At 44.1% G+C, this 22,462-nt stretch overlaps 2 protein-coding genes across 5 annotated transcripts in view; both read right to left on the bottom strand.

Moving 5' to 3' along the window:
- Positions 1-10,972, bottom strand: part of boc (BOC cell adhesion associated, oncogene regulated) — a 40,653-nt gene extending 29,681 nt beyond the window's left edge. Inside the window, exons 1-2 of the mRNA XM_054765851.1 lie at positions 10,863-10,972; positions 10,515-10,573 (exon numbers count right to left, since the gene is read on the bottom strand). Of these exons, the coding sequence (XP_054621826.1) occupies positions 10,515-10,535 (21 nt within the window). The 5' untranslated portion in view covers positions 10,536-10,573; positions 10,863-10,972. The remainder of the gene's footprint in view (positions 1-10,514; positions 10,574-10,862) is intronic.
- On the bottom strand, positions 10,906-22,119 carry spice1 (spindle and centriole associated protein 1). Of its 4 annotated transcripts, none has more exons than XM_054765854.1 (19): positions 21,948-22,119; positions 21,703-21,804; positions 21,478-21,525; positions 20,703-20,849; positions 20,517-20,619; positions 20,365-20,450; positions 20,209-20,273; positions 20,013-20,137; positions 19,839-19,937; positions 19,497-19,759; positions 19,295-19,426; positions 19,100-19,220; positions 18,927-19,022; positions 18,516-18,850; positions 18,255-18,444; positions 18,089-18,167; positions 17,858-17,921; positions 17,705-17,765; positions 10,906-10,998 (listed from the first exon to the last, which is right to left on the bottom strand). In XM_054765854.1, exons 2-18 carry the CDS (start codon positions 21,802-21,804, stop codon positions 17,706-17,708), a joined length of 2,115 nt encoding a protein of 704 aa, XP_054621829.1. In that variant the 5' UTR covers positions 21,948-22,119; the 3' UTR covers positions 10,906-10,998; position 17,705. The 4 variants fall into 4 exon arrangements, with proteins under 4 accessions (XP_054621829.1, XP_054621830.1, XP_054621828.1 ...); XM_054765855.1 differs by lacking the exon at positions 10,906-10,998 and adding an exon at positions 14,111-14,464; XM_054765853.1 differs by lacking the exon at positions 10,906-10,998 and having other exon boundaries at positions 16,710-17,765.
- Positions 22,120-22,462: the final 343 nt, after the last annotated feature.

Here is a 22,462-nt window from a genome sequence, read left to right as displayed (position 1 = left end):
CTCGCTCACGCGCCTAAAAATAAACCCATGCGAGCTGAAAAACTGCAGAGCACATGTCAAAGCTGTCCGAGACATTCGTCTTTTCTCTTTCTTTCTTTCTTTCTTTCTTTCTTTCTCCCCCTTGCAGCTTCTGACGTTTCCTCTGCTTCTAAATGTAGAAAAAGCACTGCTGGGAAAACGTCCTGATGAGGAAGGATGACCTCTTTCAGGGCGAAAGTGTAATCCATCAAAAACCAGGATGTCAACAAGGCCTTTTACATGTCAAATGTAGCCGGTCAGCTTTTTTTTAATTTTATTTTTAATTCCAGAATATTTTAGGGAACAGACTGGAAGTTGGAAAGATGAAGAAAAGGGTTTAAAATATCAATGCTGAAATGTGGCAGAGGGGAAGTTTGCTTGGGTTTTGTAGTTTCACGCACACACACACACACAGTATACATATATAGTCACATGAAAAAACGAAAATAACTTCCACTCCTGAACCTCTGCAGCCAAAGGGTGAAAAGGTGTTATTTACACCTTTTTACTGACAAAGACACCACCTGGTGGCACAGTTATTAAATAAAGCTCACTAAATCACCCTCTGTAAGTTTAGGGCCTTTATCTGAATCAGCACAACATTTGGCACACACATTTAGGGGGCTGACAAGCACGTGTGTCAAATTTGATCAACATTAGTTGAAAAACACGGCCGCCATAAAGCAAAATGTCTTTGCAGGGACATGGCCGGGATTTAGCAACTAATTAGCTATACAGTATGTGTATTACATGTATGCCAGCACGTACTATTATTTTTCTGACAAATACACCATGTGTTGCTTAAGCCTATGAATGCGATGCTGGGAACACCGAGTGTTGGTAGGACTGCAAGGTTTATAGTGTGTCTTTTTGTGTAAATATCCCATTTTGCAACGTGGACGCCTGTGGCCTACAGTGCGGCCTATATATGACCACATTTTTTTTCTTTTTAAATTTGGTGGGTGTGGCTTATATTTAGGTGCACAGTCCGGAATTTATGGTAAATACTATGCTGGTTACACATCAGCCCCGGTGTGCTCACAGCACCCTCTGCAGCGCCAAGCAGGAAGTTGAAATACAAAACAAAAGCACCAAACCTGAAATGAAGGCGGCACAGAGGAAAACCAAAACCAAAAGTCCAACCTGTGACAAGTACAGTATATCTGGATTGCTTGCATGCTCGCATGTTTTCCAAGGCAAGTCGACTGCAACCCATAGGGGGCGCAACACATATCATCTCTTGTCATGTTTAGGAGCACACAGAGAAATGTCCTTGCAAAGATGAAATGTCCCCACAATAAAGGTGGGATGTCAAAGAGCTTGTGAAGATAAGACAAGAGTATAGAGATGATGTGAGTTAACTGTGCGTAATCGCCTGAGGGACTTTTCATATCCGGAGATTTTATTGTTCTTCATTTCATTCTGATTTAAAGCTTAGTCAGTGTGTGTGTGTGTGTGTGTGTGTGTTTTTGTTGGTCATCATTCCAGTGTGATTGTGCTGCCGAGGCACGCATCCAAGCTCAGGTGGGGTCGGACCTCAGGGTGAGTTACAGTGTGTGTGTGTGTGTGTGTGTCATGATGTGGAATGTAATGTTATTGTTTTTCTGTGCAGTTGGGCCTCGGGGTCTCCATGGAGACCATTGGATGTTGTCTCAGTTTTGACCTTTAAGTTTGCTGAGACTTTGCTCAACTCGATGGATTCGTTATGTCTCAAGCTCATAACTTCTCCATCCTTTAAGCCGCCTCCTCAATGCAAAGCCTGTAGAACCTTCGTGCAATATCCGCTCAGCTTCTATCCAATATTGTCTCCATGCTGAGAGGCCCATGCTATCATAGGACAGGCGATGAAATTGGATAAAAGCATAAAGCAAGAGCAAAGCAATACATGGACACAATCCTATGCTCTGGCCAAAGTTGCATATATCACATTTGGACAAAGGTTTTGGGATGTGTCCATTACACCTACAGGAAGTGAAAATTGACCAAAATATGGAATTGGACCCTTCTTCCAATTTTTACAAGGTTTGGAGGGTGTCTGTGGGATTGGATGTCCATTTGTGGGCCCAGAGGTCATTCAATGTCCTGAAAGGTCAAACTGTTCCCACAAAGCACTGAGTATATAAATTGTTTCCCACAATCAATTATTTGTAGCCATGAATAAATTTGGACCACCACAAGTAGATTTGGTGCTACCTGTTCGCCCTTGCTCATAAACATATGGTAATGGGACTGTCCGTGAATGTAGCCCGTAGTTCCAACTCCGTACAATAGATGGAACCTTAACCCTGCTTCTTAACACACCTCATACGCACATGAAGAATAAGAAGACGTAGCAGGAGGGATCAGTGTTGCCAATTTAATGACTTTGCCGCTAAATTTAGCGATTAGCACATGCCTCATGGCCAATTATGCAAGACAGACGATGACCCCCCATGCTCATCACCACAAATAGATTGTAGTCCTGTTGAAAACACTGAACATGTCTTTCTAAGATGAAAAAGTGAATTACCCCGGATTGATTGAGATGTGTCTCAAGTTTTGTCCGCATGGTGCTATATGGACATGTAGTGTAGTGTGGGTTTGGTATTAGCATACTAATTGATTGAACCGATTGTTGAGAATTGTGTCAATGGTGTTGAATTGATTGTGGAGAAAAAAACAAAAGTTTAGAACATTCAGGAAAAAAATGTTGCCACCCTTTAAAAATGAAAAGGAAAGAACAATGAATTCATGAACCGATGAAGTCAATCATTTCACGTGGGTTACCTCACATTATCCAGTTTCATCGCTGTTGTTAAATGCATCTTCCATAAGACATGATCAACTTCCACTGCGCCTTTCACACTAAAGCTGATGATTGGCGGTTACTGTGTGTCACTTTAAGAGCAGCACAAATCTCATTAAAAACTTTTACTGGCATGTCTGTGACTCTTGCATTTTTCCATCATTGTTCAACTTGCTTGAAGATCTAAATCTGGTTCCCAATGCGGCGGTGCAAGCAAAGTGTTCGGCTGGTAATTCAAACATGATGCGACCTGCAGAGGCCAACCGTACACGCCCGCAGCCTCGCTCCGTCTGCTGTCTGAGCGCTAAATAACATCAAGCAGCGTTGTCTAAAACTTGTGAATTTATATCCCTAATGGCGCGCACTGTGCTTCGCCTCTAACTGTGTCCAGATGCGGCAGACACTCGTAATTGGACCTGGAGCCAGTTAAATCCCAGGCCCGCTCCACACGGCACCGCAGCTGCTGGGCCTACTTTTTCCCCCCTTTAAAAAAAAAAAAAAAGTAGATTTTCATAATCAAGCCTAGAGCATTGCTACGTGATGTTCGGCCCCAGGGGGGAGTTGGATGACGGGTGGATGGCAGAGAGGGTAAGATAGTAAAGTCACGTTACGGCCGCAAGCTGCTTTGGCTGAGAGGGTCAAAAGGTGTACGCTGGATACCACGAGGTCAGTCAACCCAGGTCAGTGTGGAATTTGGAAAGAATCCAAAAAAACCTGATCAAAGCAGAAATGCAAACGTCAACGACCGCAACCTATCCCACCGGACATCCTGCAACTGTTTTTGATACGTATACAGTATGTAAATGTACCATAGAAGTAGGTTGTATCAGATTCCATCCATCCATCCATCTTCTATGCCGCTTATCCTAATTATGTATGCTGGAGCCTATCGCAGCTGACTTCGGGCGAGAGGTGTGGTACACCCTGGACTGGTTGCCAGCAGGGCGCATATACACAAACAACCATTCACACTCACATTCATACCTATGGACAATTTAGAGTCACCAATTAACCTAACCTGCATGTTTTTGGAATGTGGGAGGAAACCGGAGTACCCGGAGAAAACCCACACACACACGGGGAGAACATGCAAACTCCACACAGAAATGCCCAAGGGAGAATCGAATCCAGGTCTTCCCGATCTCCAGACTGTAACTGTGTTGGCCAACATGACCTCCGTGCGGCCCTCATTTCTGTTCAATACATACAAATACAATGGGGCGGCATGGCCCAGGTGGTAGCGTGGTAGTCTTGGGTTCGCTCCTCCGTCCTCCTTTAATCATGTCGAAGTATCCTTGGGCAAAATACTGAACCCCCAGTTGCTCCTGATGCTGCGTCATCAGTAGGTAAATGTGCCAAAGTGTCAAAGTGCCTTGGAGGTGGAAAAGTGCTATACAAGTGAAAGACCATTTACAATAACTCATTATCTATTAGGTATTTTGTTCATTGGTGACAAAATAATGCTACATGTTGACATGATGTTGTCAGATCATGAATAGTTAGCATTAAAAAGCTGCATATCTTACAAGCTAATGGCCAACGTCGCTGCTGTCGGTCATGGAAAGATTTACTATCCAATGTTGCCTGCAGCTGATGTAATGCAGAAGTAAAGTGCTGCCATGACCTGGCCACACTTGGCACTTTGACTTCAATTCAGCAGAAAAAAAAACATCAAACCCAAAGAAGGAGAAACTATATCTGACCCCAAGCAACACAACATGTGAACTTGCTCCAAATAAAACTTTGACCCGTCTTCTTTGGCGATAACTCAAAGCACCTGGTTGTCCCATCCATGTTTAAGTTGGATGTCTCCATCGCTGGTGTATGCGACTGTACTGCCTTCATCCATCTTGACTTTTTGATTCTGCTCTTCATTTTTTTTTTTTTTTTACTCACTTTCTCTGGCTGCTATCATCTTTGTCCCATCTCTCCCTCCTCCCTCTTTCCATCGCTCACTCTTGGACTTCCTGCTCTCCAGCCTGCCAGACGGTCGTAATTAAGGAGGAAAACGATAGTCCCCCCCCAACCCCAGCCCTCGGGAGCCCTCCACACTGGCCTGAGTGTGTGTGCGTGTGCATACATAGATCCTTGTACCTCCAGACTTGGCCCATGGTCCCACTTCACTCAATGCGTCTTTATGTTGGAAGCATGAGCTCACCCCCTCCAAGAAATACACCCAATGTCTTACAGGCAACAGAGAACAGCCCAGTATCCAAGAGAAACAACACATACTGTACACACTCACACTCACACTGACAGTCTAAGACGAGAAAATACAAGAAAGCTTTCGCGACCTGCTCGTGTGTTCATAAACATTGTGTAACCCTCCAAGGGAGCTGCATGTTTGTCTGTTTGTCGTGCCCGCTATCATCATCAGTGCAACGCTCAGGGGCTGATCTCAGATCAGAGGGAGCTGGAGCTGATAAAGAGCCATACTGATGCTATCTGTCCGTCACAGCCAGAGGGCGGGACTCTGGGTCTGGAGGGTCAGAATGCCTCCTTGCTCCCTGGGCGCTCCACTCAAACTCACCAAACAAACAAACAAACATCCTCGAAAGGCTCTCACACACAGAAATATGGGGTTCAAAAGCTTATTACTGGACCTCAGATGTTCCACTCTACTGTGGTTGCATTTAAACGTCCAGTATGTAAAAACATACATATTTTAATGTATATAATGTCAATATTTCCACAGGATTGACATTTATTTACTCCATGGCGGGTTGATGGGGTGGGGAAATGACATAATCGTCAAATTTGGATCATTGGCTATGATGCATTTGCAAAAGGTGAGTAAGAAAAATGAAAAGTAAAACAAATCTATTTGTGGCGGGCCACCACAAATAAACAAATGCATGGGAAACCCTGCTTGTTATCCTGTAGAGCTAAAAAATGCTGACATGACATGCAGCTTCATTGATTCCGCTCACTCACACATGGGCTCACACAACAAAGAGAAAGATCAGATATTTTGACAGATGCAAAAACCCACAACGTCCTATACGGATGCAAGCAAAGTATTTGTGTGTTTGCTGTGGCGTTGGGCAAAAACAAGAAAAAACAAGCGTCTGTGGAAAAAAAGAGACGCTGTTAATTTTCAGTTGTGAAGCCGCAATGTTTCCCTAACTTAGCCCGGAGACACTGCTTAGGGTGGTGTCGGAGTCGCGGACGGCAAACATTGGCCGTCGCCCAACGCCGTCGTTGAGCTCTGAGAATGTGCGCCGCGACGCTCCACTCTGACAGCCGCCGTTTTGGAAAAAGTGTTTTTCAGGCTCCCTAACAACAAATCATACATGTCGACTATTTTCCAAAGCATGTGGAAAACATTAAGGTTTGGAGATCGTTCATCCCCCCCCGGCCTCCATCTCTCATGAGCTGATCCATCACTACACGCACGCACGCACGCACGCACGCACACACACACAGTAGTGATGTGGCTGCACTACAACAATGATACAATCACAACCTCTCTGTGTTGGTTATAAATAGACAAACGGTACAACAAGTTACAGAAAAGTGCAAAAACGTGTGTACACATGCATGACAATGTTTGTGTATGTGTTGCAGGTAAGCAGCATGAGCCCAGAGTGCGTGTGTGTGTGTGTGTGTCGAGGCAGTGTAAATATTGTGTTGCGCTCCAGTAGCAGCTCTTGCAGTAGCCGCGGCCTTGGCTGTTTATTTTCTTTCCTGATGGACGACTTCTTATCAAATAAGCAGACGCTGCCTGGTCGCTCGACAGGATGTCCCACCCACTTTTCCTGCAGTCCTTTGCTAATTGGTGAGTGACAGCACCTCGCACCACTCATTTGGTCAGTTCTTATTAAAGCGGTGGATTCAAGTTAATGATCATACTTCTGTGGTTATGTTGGGAAAGTAACTCAAAAATACATGACGTATGTTGATATGACAAACACTTTTGAATGACAGTGACTAGTAATAAAATATATTACATTTGGGAAGAAGCTTGCCCAACACTATGTGCTATTTGCCATTTTTGTATGTTTGTAGCAACAGAAATCTACACGTTTGTAAATGTGTTGCTTTGGGGTTTGTGCAAAAAGTAAATAATAAATCATAAAAAAGTTTCTTTCTGCATGAAACCCACCGCAGCCAAGCGTACCTGACTAAAAAAACAGATTTATTCTAGTTTTTTTTTTCTTCTTTCAAGCGAGTGCACCCTAACTGAAACCACCTGGCCATTATGAGGCACCGCACCGCCTGCCCTTCCTCCGCCATCACCCCCTCCTCCTCCCATCTGTGAGGGAGGGCTGTGGGTGAGAAAGTTTAAGATATCCCTATAGGCTTCATGTTCACGTCCATGTTAAAGTCAGTTTCTGTGTATGTAGCCGCGTGTGTGCATGTGCAGCGGCGCGTTGTGAGAGTAAATAAACATGGCGCAAAGGGGACTCACGTGGCGTTATTATCAGAGCTCAGAGGGAAGACAAACTGTTTTTTTCTCTCTGCTTTGAGCCTCCTCCCTTTCTCTATGGCCACACAGACACACGCACGCACACAGGCACACACACACACACACACACACACACACACACACACCTTACCCCCAACCAACACATGGCTCTAATCAGGAGATTATTTTTAGCACGTCTCAAAAAAAAGTCTTCCAATCAGTGGTGATTGTTTTTTAGTTTGTACAGTCAATCCTTCCTTGCAAGGCCATAGGTCGAAGGTCACCGGGCTCATTTTCTCGTCTCCTTGATTGCAACCACGCCAACCTCTGCTGATTTGGTGATATGGCGGAAAAAGCAACGACAAAAGCTGAATCCACTTTCTACGGGAGGAAAATCCACACAATAAAGTTTGGTTTGGAGACCACAAATCCCACCGCCCTCCCCCAACAAACACACACGCACACGCACGCAAATACACAAACACACACACACACAAGTTGTGGTTGCGCTGAGGCATTCGTTCTCCCTTCTTTCTATTTTTTTTCAAACTCTGACTTACACTCATTAATCTGGGCAGACGCAGGAAACCGCTCCACTGAGCTGGCTGGAGGCCCGCGGAGGGGCGGGGCTTTGGCGGTGGATGGAGCGGGCGGGGGCTGTGGAAGCGGGTGACGACGGGAGGAAAAAAGAAAAGAAAGTTTGGAGAGGCAAGAAAAGAGAAGGGAAAGTCTCCTTTTTTGCTCTGAGGATGCGGGATGGAGGGATGGTCTGACACAAGCTCCATTTAATAAAGTGATACCACAGTGTGTGAAAAACTCACACACCACCTTCAAAAAGCTCTGCAGGAGTGCACTAATTAAAAAAAACATGGTCCTTGTTAATACCTCCCCCTCCCAGCACACACAGTCATATTCAACCTCCACCCTCCCCTGCTTACAATCCAAGTCTTACAGGAGAAAGAAAAAAACTCACAAAACAAAACAAAAAAAGGTTCTGGCAGAGTGTTCCACAGGCGGGCCTGCGGGGTCACCTACCGCAGCACTGCTGAGCCCGAAACCTGAAAACCCCTCCCCATAGCAGACCCCCATGCCTCTCAATGAAACACACACACACACACATACAGTAAATATATGAACATTCATAACATGGGCTCAGAGGTAGAGGTGTCACATAGTTAGAAGCTCCAAATGACAGCCAATCAGCTCTTTAAGTGTATTTTACAAAAAGGGGTAGGAGCTACGCCCCACGTTCTTCCCTCCGTGTCCCCCGCTAACCCTCACTCTGATTAGGTTGTGTTAAGGAAAAAAAAGAACAGAAATAACAGCCAGATTTCTGGGTGGTTTTGGAGCCTTCTATTATCCACCGCTGGATCAAATTCAGGAGGAGCGAGAGGATTTCTCACGTACAGTGGAAACAGAAAGCAGAACGCCCCAGAAGTGGTACAATTTGGAGTTCAACTCAGATTTTGTGTTACAAAATGTCACTAAATGTGGAGTTTCAAACTATCATCATGCATAGCATCACATGAGACTTGCTCAGTGAGCGTCTCAATGCCACAAGTACTTTTTATTTAGGGGTTTTTGTGTCACCACCGCAGAGGGGTACAAAGAGGGGTGGCAAAGAGGGAACTGTGATGATAACCACAGAAGCAGAAATGGAACTTACTGTGGACAGAACGTGGCTGCTCAGTAGAATGTGAGCAGGACAATTTGACAACAGGTGCCAACATGACTAACACAAATGGCTCCACTAGCTGCACATTTGTGAGCAGTGTTGTGAGTAACGGTGATAAAAACAACAGGATTACTCACGCTGTTATTGTTTTCCAGTAACGGGTAATCTAATTCATTTCAATTTCCAATGTTACAACGGTGATACGGTTTCCACCAAATGTGGCGCGTTATATGCGCTGTTATCTGCAGTATATCAACAGTCTGGATGTCACTTCATTTGCCATCGTTCACTGCTACAACACAGGAAGTTAAACAGTTAGTTAATGAGAGTTGTGGATGCTCACTCTCAGGAAAACAGACCCCTTGCATTTTGGTAGAGAATTGCAAGTCACAAGCTCAGCCTCAACCTCCTGAAACATCTTTCAATGCCAATTCTCCCAATTCTTTTACATATTTGAAGGTATTCAAAAAAGTAACTCATTACATTTATTAAGGGGTAATTCCATTACTAATTCAATTACTTTGGGGAAAGTAACCTGTAAATAGTAACTATAACTAACTAGTAACTATAATCTTTTTAAAAGCAATTTGCCAAACACTGCCTGTGAATAATTTGACTTTCTTTAGTTTTTTTATACAATAGTTAACTTATTTTAACACTTGTGTAACAGCTAAGTTGTTGTTGCTATGTTATTGTTAATGTTATGTGACTTCAAACATTGCCAGTAGATAAAAAGGTTGATGATGGCGATAGTTTGAGGCTGGAACAGAATTACTTGCTTCCTCATATCTGCTGTCGGCGCATCCCCGGCCCGGGCCGTAGCCGAGCCCAAGTGGCCATGGCAGCGCCGCAAAGGCCCTTATTAAATGTATATATAGTCACGCCTCAGACCGGGAGGCGGTCCAACACGACAAGTACTTTTCGGGAAGGACACACAGAGGGAGGAAGGGAAGGAAAGAGAACGGCCAAATCCAAAATGGCCTCTGGCTGCGTGGGCGGGTGGCTCGAGTCGACGAGACCGCATCGGATTTCATCTCGTCTGTGCCAGCCACACACACACACGCACACACACACACACACTCATCTCTTGCCTTTATTTGGAACTCACTTTGGGGTAGTAGTGTTATTTCACTCTTTGTAGCTTGATATGAACGTGTGTGTGTGTGTGTGTGTGTGTGTGTGTGTGTGTGTGTGTGAGGGGAGAGGGAGGGTTGGGCAGGGGTGTGTGTATGGAGAGGGAGGGAGGAGGGGGGTATGCTTCTCAAGAGCGTGCAGAGTGTGATTCCAGATGTTTTTTTACTGCCCTGGCAGGGATGACAGGCCTTGTGAAAAAAAGAAAACAAAGCTCTCCGGGGGAAGGATAGGGGAACAGGGGGGTGGACAGAGGGCCCTCGGGGATGAAATTAGGAGAGGGGTGTGTGTGTAAGGAGGGGGATATAGTGTTAGGTGGACATGTTGAGGAGTTTTGGGAGAAGTTAAATACAGGGGCAGGTTTTAACGCCTCAGGGACTGACATGGAAAGTGTGTGTGTTCAATTTCTTTTCCTTGCAAAATCACGCTCTACTTTATTGGCTCAGGTGTGCCAAGTGTGTGTGTGTGTGTGTGTGTGTGGTGTTTTTGTTTTGTACCTCTGTGCGGCACCATGACATCCCAGCTTCACTGTGAGGACATTCTCGTCATGGTGAGACTGTGTGAGAGAGAAGAAGCACCACTTCCATCATTTCTTTATGAATAGTGACGCTTTTGTGTGAAAGCATTCTAGAAATGCCTAACATAAATCTACATCAAATCAAATCTATTTTAGCAGAGACCAAATATAACCTATGTAAGTGTCTGTGTGTGTGTGCGTGTGTGTGTGCAGTGCACAGTGTGATGCGGCTCATAGGCTCCTGCAGCTCGTTAGGCACGCTCGTTAATACGCGTCTGTTTTACGAGCTCTCTTCAAAGACTGAGGTGGCGTTTCATCTCGAGCTTACCTTCTACACTCGCTTGTGGGGAAAAGGAAAAGGAGGAGGACGACGACGATGAAGCAGAAGCGAAAGGGAATTTGTCCAGGTTGAAGGTCACGCCCTCCCGTCCAGCTTTGTAGAACAACGCTCAGTGTATTCTCCACTACGACAAACGATAAATGTTTCAAATGTAAAGAGTTATAACACCTGGAAATGTTATTTCATATCAGCATATCATAGCAACTCCCAGACACAATACAAGTAGGCCCCCTAGTGGCGGTGAGCAGCTAGAGGTCGATATCGGCGCAATCTGATTGAACTTAGTAGGTGCTTCATATCTTCATGGGAAAAGTTGAATACAGTATTGAAAAACCAGTGTGGAAGTGTGGTATATGTGTGATAAAGCACATATCCATCTTGAATATGAGCTGCATACTTACTTTGTTCTTTACCTTAATTACTACCAATTTATAGATGCTAAAACTGTTACATTTTTAAGCATTTGGCATTAGTGTAACTAGGAATGCTTGACCCACATTGCATTGTCACAATAAGAGAGCTACCCCCTGCTGGCCGTTAGACAGAATGCAGGTTTAGGCAGTTCACGTCCACTTCTTTTATTCCTAACTTATGATCTAACTGAGCAACGCTAGGATAAAAAAAAAAGGAAAACTGTGTCCGTGGCAATGATAAAACATGCGTGTGACCGCTCACTCGCCCTCATGTACACCAACCCCACCCCTCACCCCCTACAAGCCTCCGCAGGCACTCCAGCACCTCCAGGTCCAAGTCTTTCTGGGGGATCAGAAACAGATGTGCCCTCCTTGTTCACTTAAATACACACACACACGTAAGCAGGCTGCCAGTCAGAACCGGCACCAGGACCCAGCCGAAGCAACGGCCCAGCGTGACCCTGAGCTTGACCTGGGCCAGCGGCACCTCAGACAGGAAAAGGGGGCCACAATTGGCTTCAGCTGTGCCCCCCCAAACCCCCACCCTTTCTCATTAAGACAAAGTGTTTTCAAAGGCAACGCAGCTTTCACTACCATTAAAGCCAACACCCCCGCAGCTCCGGGGGGGTCGGGGGTCAAATATGGAGGCATGGAATGGGAAACAAGTCAGAAGTGGAGCGACGGGGTACAACGGAGGTATTTGCGCGAAGAAAAAAAAGAGCATAAGATCAAGATGAAGGAGAAAGTCAGGGAGAAAAAAGGGCAAAGTGTAAGAAAATCGAGACTGAGGAGGGGGGGTTAGGAATCAGCCATATCACTTGCAGCTGTTGCAATGCTTCCCACAATGCATTGCTACTTGGCACCCCGCTTTAAAAAGAAAAAAAAAAAAAGGGCGGTGTCATGGTTACGTTCAAGTTGAAACATCCACAACAAGGGCATCCAACAGGGAGAAAGAAAAAACTAAAAGCAAGATGACATGATGATAATGACAAATAAACCCAGTAATAAGAAACAGATATACTCCAATACAACCATTTGACATTCCTGGGCCTTAAAAGTTTGCTACACTTCTGACACAATGACAGTAAAAACTGGAATATTTCACCATCCCTATTTACACAGACTACAAGAACAACTGTGAAGTTGCCGCTTTTCCACTGGACAGTACCAACTCGGATTGGCTCTACTCTCCTCAGCTTACCCCTTCAAACATAGTAGGGTTTAAATACAGCAAGACAACAGAGGGGAACGAGGGTCTCCTGTGCTTACTTCTCGCTTAGGAGACACATTTTATCTTACACAGCAAGAATTTGGAGCGCTGCAGCAAAGTGGAGACCATACAGAGATAAGGCTATGCTAATGTTAGCATGTACGTTTATTTTTGTTGTTTCTAGCTTGGAACACCGGTAGTGGGTACCACAGTCGTTTGGGCAACCCTGACGATTTCCATCATTTTCATTCATGAAACATTGGGTGTTTGGAGCTATTTCATTTTGATATATCACATAACTGATGGCGAGAGTGGTATTTCACTAGTCAAATGAGGTCTATTGGATGAACACAAGATGTGTAACATACATCAAATAAAATTAGACAGGTGCAGAAATTTGGGCACCCCTGTCATTTTCTTGATTTGAATACTTCTATCTGCCACACACTGGTTATTTGGAACACAAAACGGCTTTGGTGAGCTCATTAAGCCTTGTTTTTCTCTTTGAATCTCATGTGAGGATGAGCAACAAACGTCAAATGACCTGAAAATGAAGATGTTCAACATCATGGTTTCCTGGAAGGCCAGAAAAAGCTGTCTCAGAGATTTCAGCCATCACTTTCCACTGTGAGGAAGATAATGAGGAAATGGAAGACCACAAACACAGTTATTGTTAAGGCCAGAAGTTGTAGGCCAGGAAAAATATCAGACAAAGACAGATGGTGTCACTTTGCATTGTTCAACAATTACAGTAGAGGCTTCAGGAAGCATCTACAAACTCTTATTTTTACAAAAAGAGGCTCTACTAAATATTGACTTTTATGTTGGGGTGGCCACATTTTTGCGCTTGTCTAAATTTGATTTGATGCATATTTGACATCTTGTGTTAATAATCCAATAAACCTCATTTCACTCCTGAAATATTACTCTGTCCATCGGTTATTTGATATATTCAAATGAAATTGTAATAACAAACACCCACTGATTTATAAATAAATGATGGAAATCATCACGGGTGACCAAACTTTTGCATACGACTGTGCTTGTAGTACCTGGTGGTACCTGCTTTTGTCTGTGGACGCCCAGGGTTCAAACTGGGGTCCACAGAATGAGAGTTGCGTGTGATAGCCATCAAGCTAAAAGCCAGTGTATCTCTTTAAGGCATCAGGAAGTGACTTTTACAAGCACAGCCATTCCTGCTGGCATCCGTTACACTCACACCCTAAATCTCACTCTCATCCGGGTCACGGCAACAATGTCACCCATCTAGTCCATTCCTGCACATGCCCAGGGTTCGCAGAATGAGAGTGGAGCACGCTAGCCATCGAGGTAAAAGCCCGAGCTGTATGCTCATGGGCTACCGGTGTTCAACTCTCATTCTGTGGAACCTGTATCGATCCCCAGGCGTGAGTGCAGGGGCGGACCAGTCGGGTTACAAATGGACAAGCATCAATACCGAATAGGTCAAAATATGTAGCTTGAAATGGAAAAGTGCAACCTTTTCAGCTTTTTAGTTAAAAATGGCCTTCTAGTAAAAGTGTCTCTCTCAGGTCCTCCTGTGTGCACATTTGCATATTTCATGTTGCAAAGTCAAAGAAAACAACCTATACAGCTTTCAGTGAGTGTGTGTAAGTGAGAGTGGCAGGCCATGCTGAGGTAGATTAATGCCAGCACTCACAGGCAGAGGTGGAGGGGTGGCGAGGGGGTCCCTCCATTCAGGGCTGACTGATGTGCATCCCAAATTGATTTATGAAAACGGCCCTTAATCAATTAAGTGTGGAGAAAGAGGGAGTCCAGCAGAAAAGAAAGAGGAGATCTCAGGGGGAGGGGGATAAAGAGTGGATGAAACCGCAGCGGGAACGTGCATGAATGAGGCCGCTCTGCTTTTGGAATGTGTGTGACTGATGCCAGAGTGGGCCACAGGTGTCCGACACGCTGGATGCCATGTTTTGTCCAGGAGAAAACACCTAAATACAAAAAAAAAAAAAAACATTCAGTGGAGCGGATTGTAATGAACTACTCGCATCCATCTTGGACTGTGGTGTTCATGAAAGAGCGCCTGGAGGCAGAAAGTGATGCAAAGACACATATTGTAAAATGATCTACAGCTCCAGCTTGTATCGACGTAGCCATGCTTGAATTTGCATGCAAACGGTGATCAAAGTTTTCCTGCCTGCAAAGGGACAAGTGGAGTTGAGAGAGGCCGTAGTTGTTTAAAAAGCCCTTCCCCAGCTTGGCCTTTGTGTCTGAGACAGGACTATGTGTGTGTGTGTGTGGGGGGGGGTGTCATGCTGAGAGATCGTTTCTCCTGGCTGTCAGAACTCTATCTGGGATCCAGCCGGAACTAATCAACTCCAAAAGGCCTCCACATTACCCAGAGTGCAATGGGCCACAGGCCGGGGGCTTGCCGGTGGGAAACAGATACGACACCCCGACCGCTGGCCCTGCACGCGCACTCATTATCACACACACACACACACACACACACGCACACACACGCACGCACGCACGCAGAGGCCAGTCCACGCTCAGTGCATACAACACTCCCACTGTTTCACACTGAAGCAATAATAAACACTTGCAATAATATTTTCACAGCAAGCAACAGCCTGCTTCAGATCCCAATATTGCACAGCTGCAGAAGACATGCCTACACACATGGGCACCAGCACACACACATACTGCAAAAAGAGTAATTTCATGGCAATCCTTGACTCACTTTTTTAAGGCAAGCTCACAAAATGCCATCATGTGTAGATTATTTTATAGTGATTGCCTGAATCTCTAGAATATATACAAAAATACTATTGTGTCATTTCATGTCACCTTAATTTATAATAGCTTATTTTAAACAACTCTTTTAGGCTACTAAACACGGCGGTTTCGTTGTCAAAATGTCTCCCTCTAGGGGCAGGGACACCGCATTGCAGTGACATGCAAACAAGCTTGATAATGACTATACAGGAGGGTTAGGGAACCAATGGCTCGGGAGCCAGATGGGGCTCGTTTGATGACTAAATCTGGCTTTCAAACACGGTAAAATTTATTGATTTGAATTTTTCGCTAACATTTTAAAGTAAAACATTACAGAAATCAGAGTGTTAAAAATAACATTCATAATAAAGTTTTTTATGCATTTTAATCCATGCAACCATTTTCAACCACAATGCGGGTAGCCAGAGCCAATGCCAGCTGTCCTTCCCATATTTTACAGGTCAGACAACCAAACCTGATTATTACTGGATAAAGCGGTAGCCTACCCGGGTCATTGAGAGGTCAAGACTTAAACTTCCCTCCTTTATTTTTTTCCTTTAACAGTCAAATAGTCGACTAGCTCATTCTGCAGAGCAAACCATTTTGTTGAAGAAGATGGCGAAAAGAATGAAAGATTCAGAGAACGCTATAACAATGTTATTAAGAATACATTCAGAAACTTATTTTGTAAATTTGTTAGCCTTGCTTAAAAATGCACACATTATTTGTACTCTGTTTAAAAAAAAACATGATATGGAAATACATTTTAAAATATGTGGCTTTCGTGGTAAAAAAGGTTCCAAGAAAGGTTCCCAACCACTGCCATACAGTATTCTTCATGGTAATATTTTTATCAGTTGAATATATTTTTTTTTAACACAGTCAGGTTTAAGTTGCATGAAAATGACTTGTGATTTTGTTCTGTACAACCAATTCCTAACACATGAGGGAACTGTATTATTATAATATAAACAAATAAAAACACAAGTAATATGCTGTCGGAACGTTTCTGTTTTGAAACTATTAATCTGCCAAAATGAGAGGGCGGGGGCCACCTCCCCTGCACGGAATTATTATGTTTGTGTGACTAATTTTCAGCACGGAGTGTGTGTTTTCCACGGTGACTTCAACCTCCTTGACAGGGGTGAAGTGGGGGCACATGTAAATGAGTCATGAAAACAACCCCCATGGCTTCTAATGCCATTGCATGTGTGACACCAATCTACTGTAGTTTTTTTTTTGTAAGATAAATTAATATGACTGGTGTCATCTCCCTCCATATGAGTATGTATATATATGTATATGTATATATATATATATATATATATATATATATATATATATATATATATACACATATACTGTATATATATATATACATATACTGTATATATATACACACACACATACAGTATAGTGTGTGTGTGTGTGTGTGTGTGTGTGTTAATAAAAGACCAACGTTGTGGTATTTTATTGGTGATGGGAGGGGGTCAACCACATGAGTCCCTGTGGTAATTGTGGGGGCATTGAGAGGCACTCGGGTGGGGTTAATCCCCATTCGACTACATCCTTCACTCAACCCGTTTGCACACAATAAGATCCGCCCGCCTCCCTGTGGTGACCCCTTGGCCCCCGCTCCTTTATGTTTATGCCACCATCATCTTGGTATTATCTACAATATTTACTCCTTTTGGTACCCTCACTTCCCAACCACCTGCACCACCTCAAGATCCTTCCTTCCTACTCCAGCAGCACCTTTCTAGCTGGACAACACAGAGTGCATCAAGAGGAGAAGACAGCTAACAAGCTACTTTTATATGCACGACAAAATATTAGAAACACAATAGACACCATAATGAAAACTTAAACTCAATAGCTAAGTTGAGTGACGAGCGCTCGTTCAAGACTTCTTAAATAAATGCTGCCATCTACTGGCTTTACAATGTGGTGCACCGTCCTCTCTCAACCCCTTCCGAGCCGAGTGACTTTATTGTATAGATCAGTGATTCTCATCTGGTGGGTTGTGACCCAAAAGAGGGTTTATTTGAAGACTTGAATCAGTGCAACTTGATTTTCTTGAAGATGTGTGGCCTTTCATCCATGCGCAAATCAAGTTGCTCTGATACAATTCTCAGACGTACCATCAAATAAAACCATAATAAAAGTATGTACTGAGAAATTTGAGTTGTAAAATATGTGCATTTAATCTGCTTGTCATGGAAGGGTGATGGTGGCCAAACCAGTTGAGAACCACTGGTATAGAGGGTATACTGGATGCTTGGTATTTGAACCACATACAGTAGGCCTACTGTACGTCATGTGCTGACCTCCGAACCACAATTTAACAAATAAATAGTTGTTAGTTTAAAAAATTGGTAGCAATTTTAAAAGCACTTTTATTTAGGCCAAATAAAACGAGCGATAAAAACGTTTTTAGCTCCTCTTCTCATCACCTTATTCTGTATGAGTGGACAGAGCAAACCAGCCCCCCGGCACTCTCCGCTTGTCCATCTTCTGTTGAGGGACAATGACATGTTTTTATTTATATAAAACAACATGAGTGTGTGAATATGCTTGTTTGTGTGTGTGTGTGTGTGTGTGTGTACCTGTGTGCTTACATTCCTCCCTGCTTCTTCATAATGCTGAGAATACACTTCACAGCCAGATGATCTACAGCACAGACATGAAATGACTTTGGTATATATTTGGATTTTAATATTACATTTGTAAATCTGATGGTGTGTTTCTATCACAAAAGGCACGCACTGAGAGTACCCTTAAAGGTTCTAAAGTTCTGAGCTTTATAAGTGTTGTCATCAATTGATGCTCCAGCTCACCCTCTGTCACCAGCTGCAACTTTGGACAGCGGCTCCTCTGAGGGCATGAGGAAGGATCGATCAGAGCTTCCTCTGCCTGCTTCATGACAAGACACACAGTGAGTGAATTGTGAGTGACGGGTATTAAAACACACGCATGGCAGGGTGGCTCGCTGAGAACCTCTACCTTCCGGCTGCGGGCTGAAGGCCGACGGAGGGATGGGGGAGGCAGATGGGGACACCTTGGCAGAGACATTGTGCTTCTGCTGCTCAATCAGCTCCAGCAGCCGGCCTCTGGCTACGGCGCTTTGCTTGTTGAGCTCCAGGAGGCGCTGTTGCACAATGCTCACGCTGAGCATGTTACTGGTAGGTGTCCCCTATGACAAAAAGACACAAATAGACTTCAGTGGTTGAGTTAAAGATGAGCAGCTCATTTTGACAGGCTCACCTGTTGCTTGATGTGTTGACTGGGTGTGGCAGCGGTTGCGCTGACACTTTGAGGTGTCACTCTGCCTGCACTGCTAGAGATCAAACCTCCCTGCTCCTCGCCACTGCCAAGTAGCCCTCCAACACCCGAAATGGCAGCCCGATCTTGGCTAATTTGCGCTTTGATAACATCATTAAGTTTGCAGAGCTCAGTAATCTCAGCCTCCATGGCTTCCAGAGACAAGTGAGGGTTAGAAGTCAGTGACAACGAGGAAGACAGGCTTGTGAGATTGGACGCTGAGCAGTGAGCCCCGAGTTTGTTGTAGGCATCTTGATGCAACGGACCAGGATGAGTGTCTATGCGAGTAAAGTACAATGAGAAAAAGGTGGTCTCTCACAAGTGGAATGAGAGAACAAAAAATAATCATGTTACCAGGAATTCGGCACGATAAGTCGCCATGTCCAGGTGAGGAGAGGCGGACAACAGGAAGAGGAGCGACAAGTGGTCGCTCAGCAACAGGCTGTTGAACTGTATAAAAAAATCATCTTTAGGTCGATTATGTCATCAAAGGTAGTAATACCATCCTTAGAGTAACTAATATACACCAGAGGCTGAGCCTGCAGCGATGACATCAGAGCCTTGAGGTGACTTGATGTGCATAGCCATGGCCAAGGCCACACAGTCCAACTTCCTCTCCAGCTCTGCTGTCTGCTGCTGCAGCGTTACCTGCAGAGAAATAAAACGTCAGGTAGCAAAGTGATTGATGTTCATTCATACTGCAGTTGTAGTCAACAAAATACCTGCAGGGAGGTGGCCTCCTCTCGCAGAGTCATGCTCTCAGCAGTGAGAGCGTCAATCAGGCCTCGCTGCTCTCTCAGCTTCTCCTCCAGCTGACGTCTTTCCTCAGCCGCACTCTCAGCTTCCTCTTGCCGCTAAGAAACATTGTTAATCTCCCCGACATGTTCCCTGCGTTGCATCTAACGTATGTGAAGTGAGGCCGACCTTTTTGAGGAGGTGCACCAAGCGTCCCAGAGTGGAGACCAAAGCCACAGAGAAGCCAGTGAGGCTGTGCGTTGTCTGCTGACTCTGTCTCGATGCCGGCCCCGTTTCTGGACTCAGACAATTCAAGTCTCCCTCCACTTGACCCAACAAGGCCTGCAGCAGGCCCAGACTTGACTGGTCGCCACTAAGAGAGGCAACGGAGGAGCCGTTCAGCTCGGTGGGCTTGCAGACACGCTTCCTGGTCCTGGCGGGACGACAGCTGCCTTGATAACACCAGAGGGGCAAAAATAAGGCTTTTTACAAATATTTCATTTGGAAGAGAGGAGGCCTTCTTTAGCTTACCTGATTGCCTCGGAGACAGGAAGGAAGGCTCTTCATGGGTTTCCAGTGACTGATTCTGTCTGGATCTTAAACGCTGGACTTCCAATGTGGCATTGAGAGCTTAAACAAGGTGGCATGAGTTTGCATGATCATTAATGAACAGCCAACACATAAAAAAAAAAAAAAAACGCTAACCTGTTAGTGCTGGAACTCTGGCTGATGTACAAGGAGTTCGAGGGCTACTAAATGTCTGTTCGGATATACCACGACGGACCTTTTGGCGCTGAACCCCTGCCACCTTATTCTTTGCCTTCATTTTCCTGCAGAAAAAGAGCTAAGTGATGATGCCTGCCATTCATTATTCCGTCAGATTCAGTTGGGACATGACTGCCTTTGGATTAGGCTGGTTGTGGAAGTGTCATCATTGTCGTAGTCATCCTCCGGTTCACTGACAACCTGAAGGAAACCACAGACAACGTTTGGCACACATTTGTCAACGGTGTCAAACAACACTCAGCATTATTATCTTTGTAAAGTAAGTCAACACCTGTTGATCCAGCATAGACTCGCCGAAAAGTGACAGCTGAGTTGGAGGCAAGTCAGAGCTCGGAACCATGGTCACACATGGATGTCCTGCACAATTATATCGTTAAATACTCGCAACAGAATTCTGGTTGAAGAATGTGTCAATAGTGCTACCTGTCTGCTTGCGTGGAGCATCTCCAAATATGTTCTTGACCAGAGCCATGGCTCTGTCAGAGCCGGCCAGCACATCCTGCAGCAGTAGCTTGTCAGCAAACACCTGCAGTAGAAGATGATGTGAAAACCCAATACAATGTAAATAGAATAATTTTGCCTGAGAAGTTTGTCATCTGTTTATCCTACCTCTCTTAAGATTGTGAGACTGGATTCATCTAGGGGACCTGGACTAGAACCAGCCTGCCTAATAGGATGGCCTTTTATAGCCTTCTCTCTCAACTCCCACTGAGCGGCAACCTTGTTGCGGGACTTGTGGATCTCGTGGCGATGATTCTGAAATGAGGAGAAACAACAATAGGACACACACAAGGTCTTTGTTATGGTGGCCAAACGCGCAGCAACATCCAAAAACTCCAAACACTGAAGTGATCCAAAACAAAAAACACCATGAAAGAAATGCAGTAGGAAAAATTTGCAAATTAAAATGCCACAATTACATAAATGCTGCAAGATCAACAATACATGCAAAAGCAAAATGCTGAAAATGCCAAAAACACACAAACCCCCAAAACAACTGCCTGAGAGAAATGCTGTAACTTCACAAAATAAAAGTTAGTCAGGCTACCAGGGGCGCCAGACCTGAGGGATATCTGCATTTAAAGACGTAATATTGTACAGTATTATATAGAGTAACTGATTTGAATGATATTAAATTCAATTAATTCATTAATTTCATTGCACCAGCTTTCTTCACTTCATTTTTATTTTGCGTTTGTTTGTGATTTTGCAGCATTTATAGGATTACAGATTTTCCCAACTGCGTGTGTTTTCTGGTGTTTGCATTTTTGGTTTTGGCTCATTCCTGTGTTGGATGTTGCGCATTTGCCCCTGTCCGCCACAGTACTTTATACCTGACCATTTACAATTTTATGAATCATTAAGAGTTAGCTAAACAACTTACCAGCTCTAAAGGCGTGAGCTTGTGCACAGACAAGTCATTGACAGTGCTCTGAAACAAACAACATATACTTATTAGAGAGTAAAATAGCTAAGTAGGCAACACAATTAGGAGTAAACAAATCAGTGCACAGCATACAAAAGAAAGTAAAGTAAGGGCAAAAATATTTATAGCAAATATTACCGAGTCCCAACTTGTTTTTGTTAAAATTAATTTGTATGTACTCACCACCCATTCTCTTTTGGGAAGAGGGGCTGTCTTCTTGTGGCGAACAACAGTCTTTTTCGCCTTGTTTTGTTGCGGTCGACACCCTCCTCTCACAAACGACATCTTCAAGAAAGTATTTTTTAAAGACACTGTACGATGTTTTTCCACTTTAATATATTAAAAACACAAGTGTTTGTTAGCAAAAGCTGTGGTGTTTACTAGTCGCTACTTTCACAAGCTAGCAAACATTTGAGGCTAGCACTTACTTTGAGAGGACGCCGTTGCTATTCCCGAACAAACTCGCCTTTTATTCTTATGCAATCAAATTGGTTTAAATGTTAAATAGACGCGCCAGTTCAGTAGCTTCAAATATGTCTGTCGAAATTTGTTGTATGATCGATTTTCAACCGTTGCGCGCCACTTCCTGCGCCTGTTGTCAACAGCATCATGGGAAGTGTAGTACTTTGCTACCCGGTGTCTCACGATTAAGGAAATACATTTACAACTCAAATAGCTTGAAAATATAAATTTGGCTTCGATGAAACGTGTACATATGATAGATTATAATGTTTTGTGTAGTTTGTTGTACGATGACTGGTTGTCGTTGCTTAATACGCCTCCTCGCGACAAAAGCATAATGGGAAATGTAGTAGTTAGCCACCACGAAGTGTCTTTACGCTACTTTTAGCAGCTACTGTAAACGGAAATCAATTTGTTTAACCGCAATTAATGTTTACGCATTAACTAGTGGAAATCCTATCTTTAAAAAAAAAACATAACG

Source organism: Dunckerocampus dactyliophorus, chromosome 21 (assembly GCF_027744805.1).
Source record: "Dunckerocampus dactyliophorus isolate RoL2022-P2 chromosome 21, RoL_Ddac_1.1, whole genome shotgun sequence".
In the NCBI taxonomy this organism is placed as follows: Eukaryota; Metazoa; Chordata; class Actinopteri; order Syngnathiformes; family Syngnathidae; genus Dunckerocampus; species Dunckerocampus dactyliophorus.
This window is presented reverse-complemented; position numbering and strand designations above follow the sequence as displayed.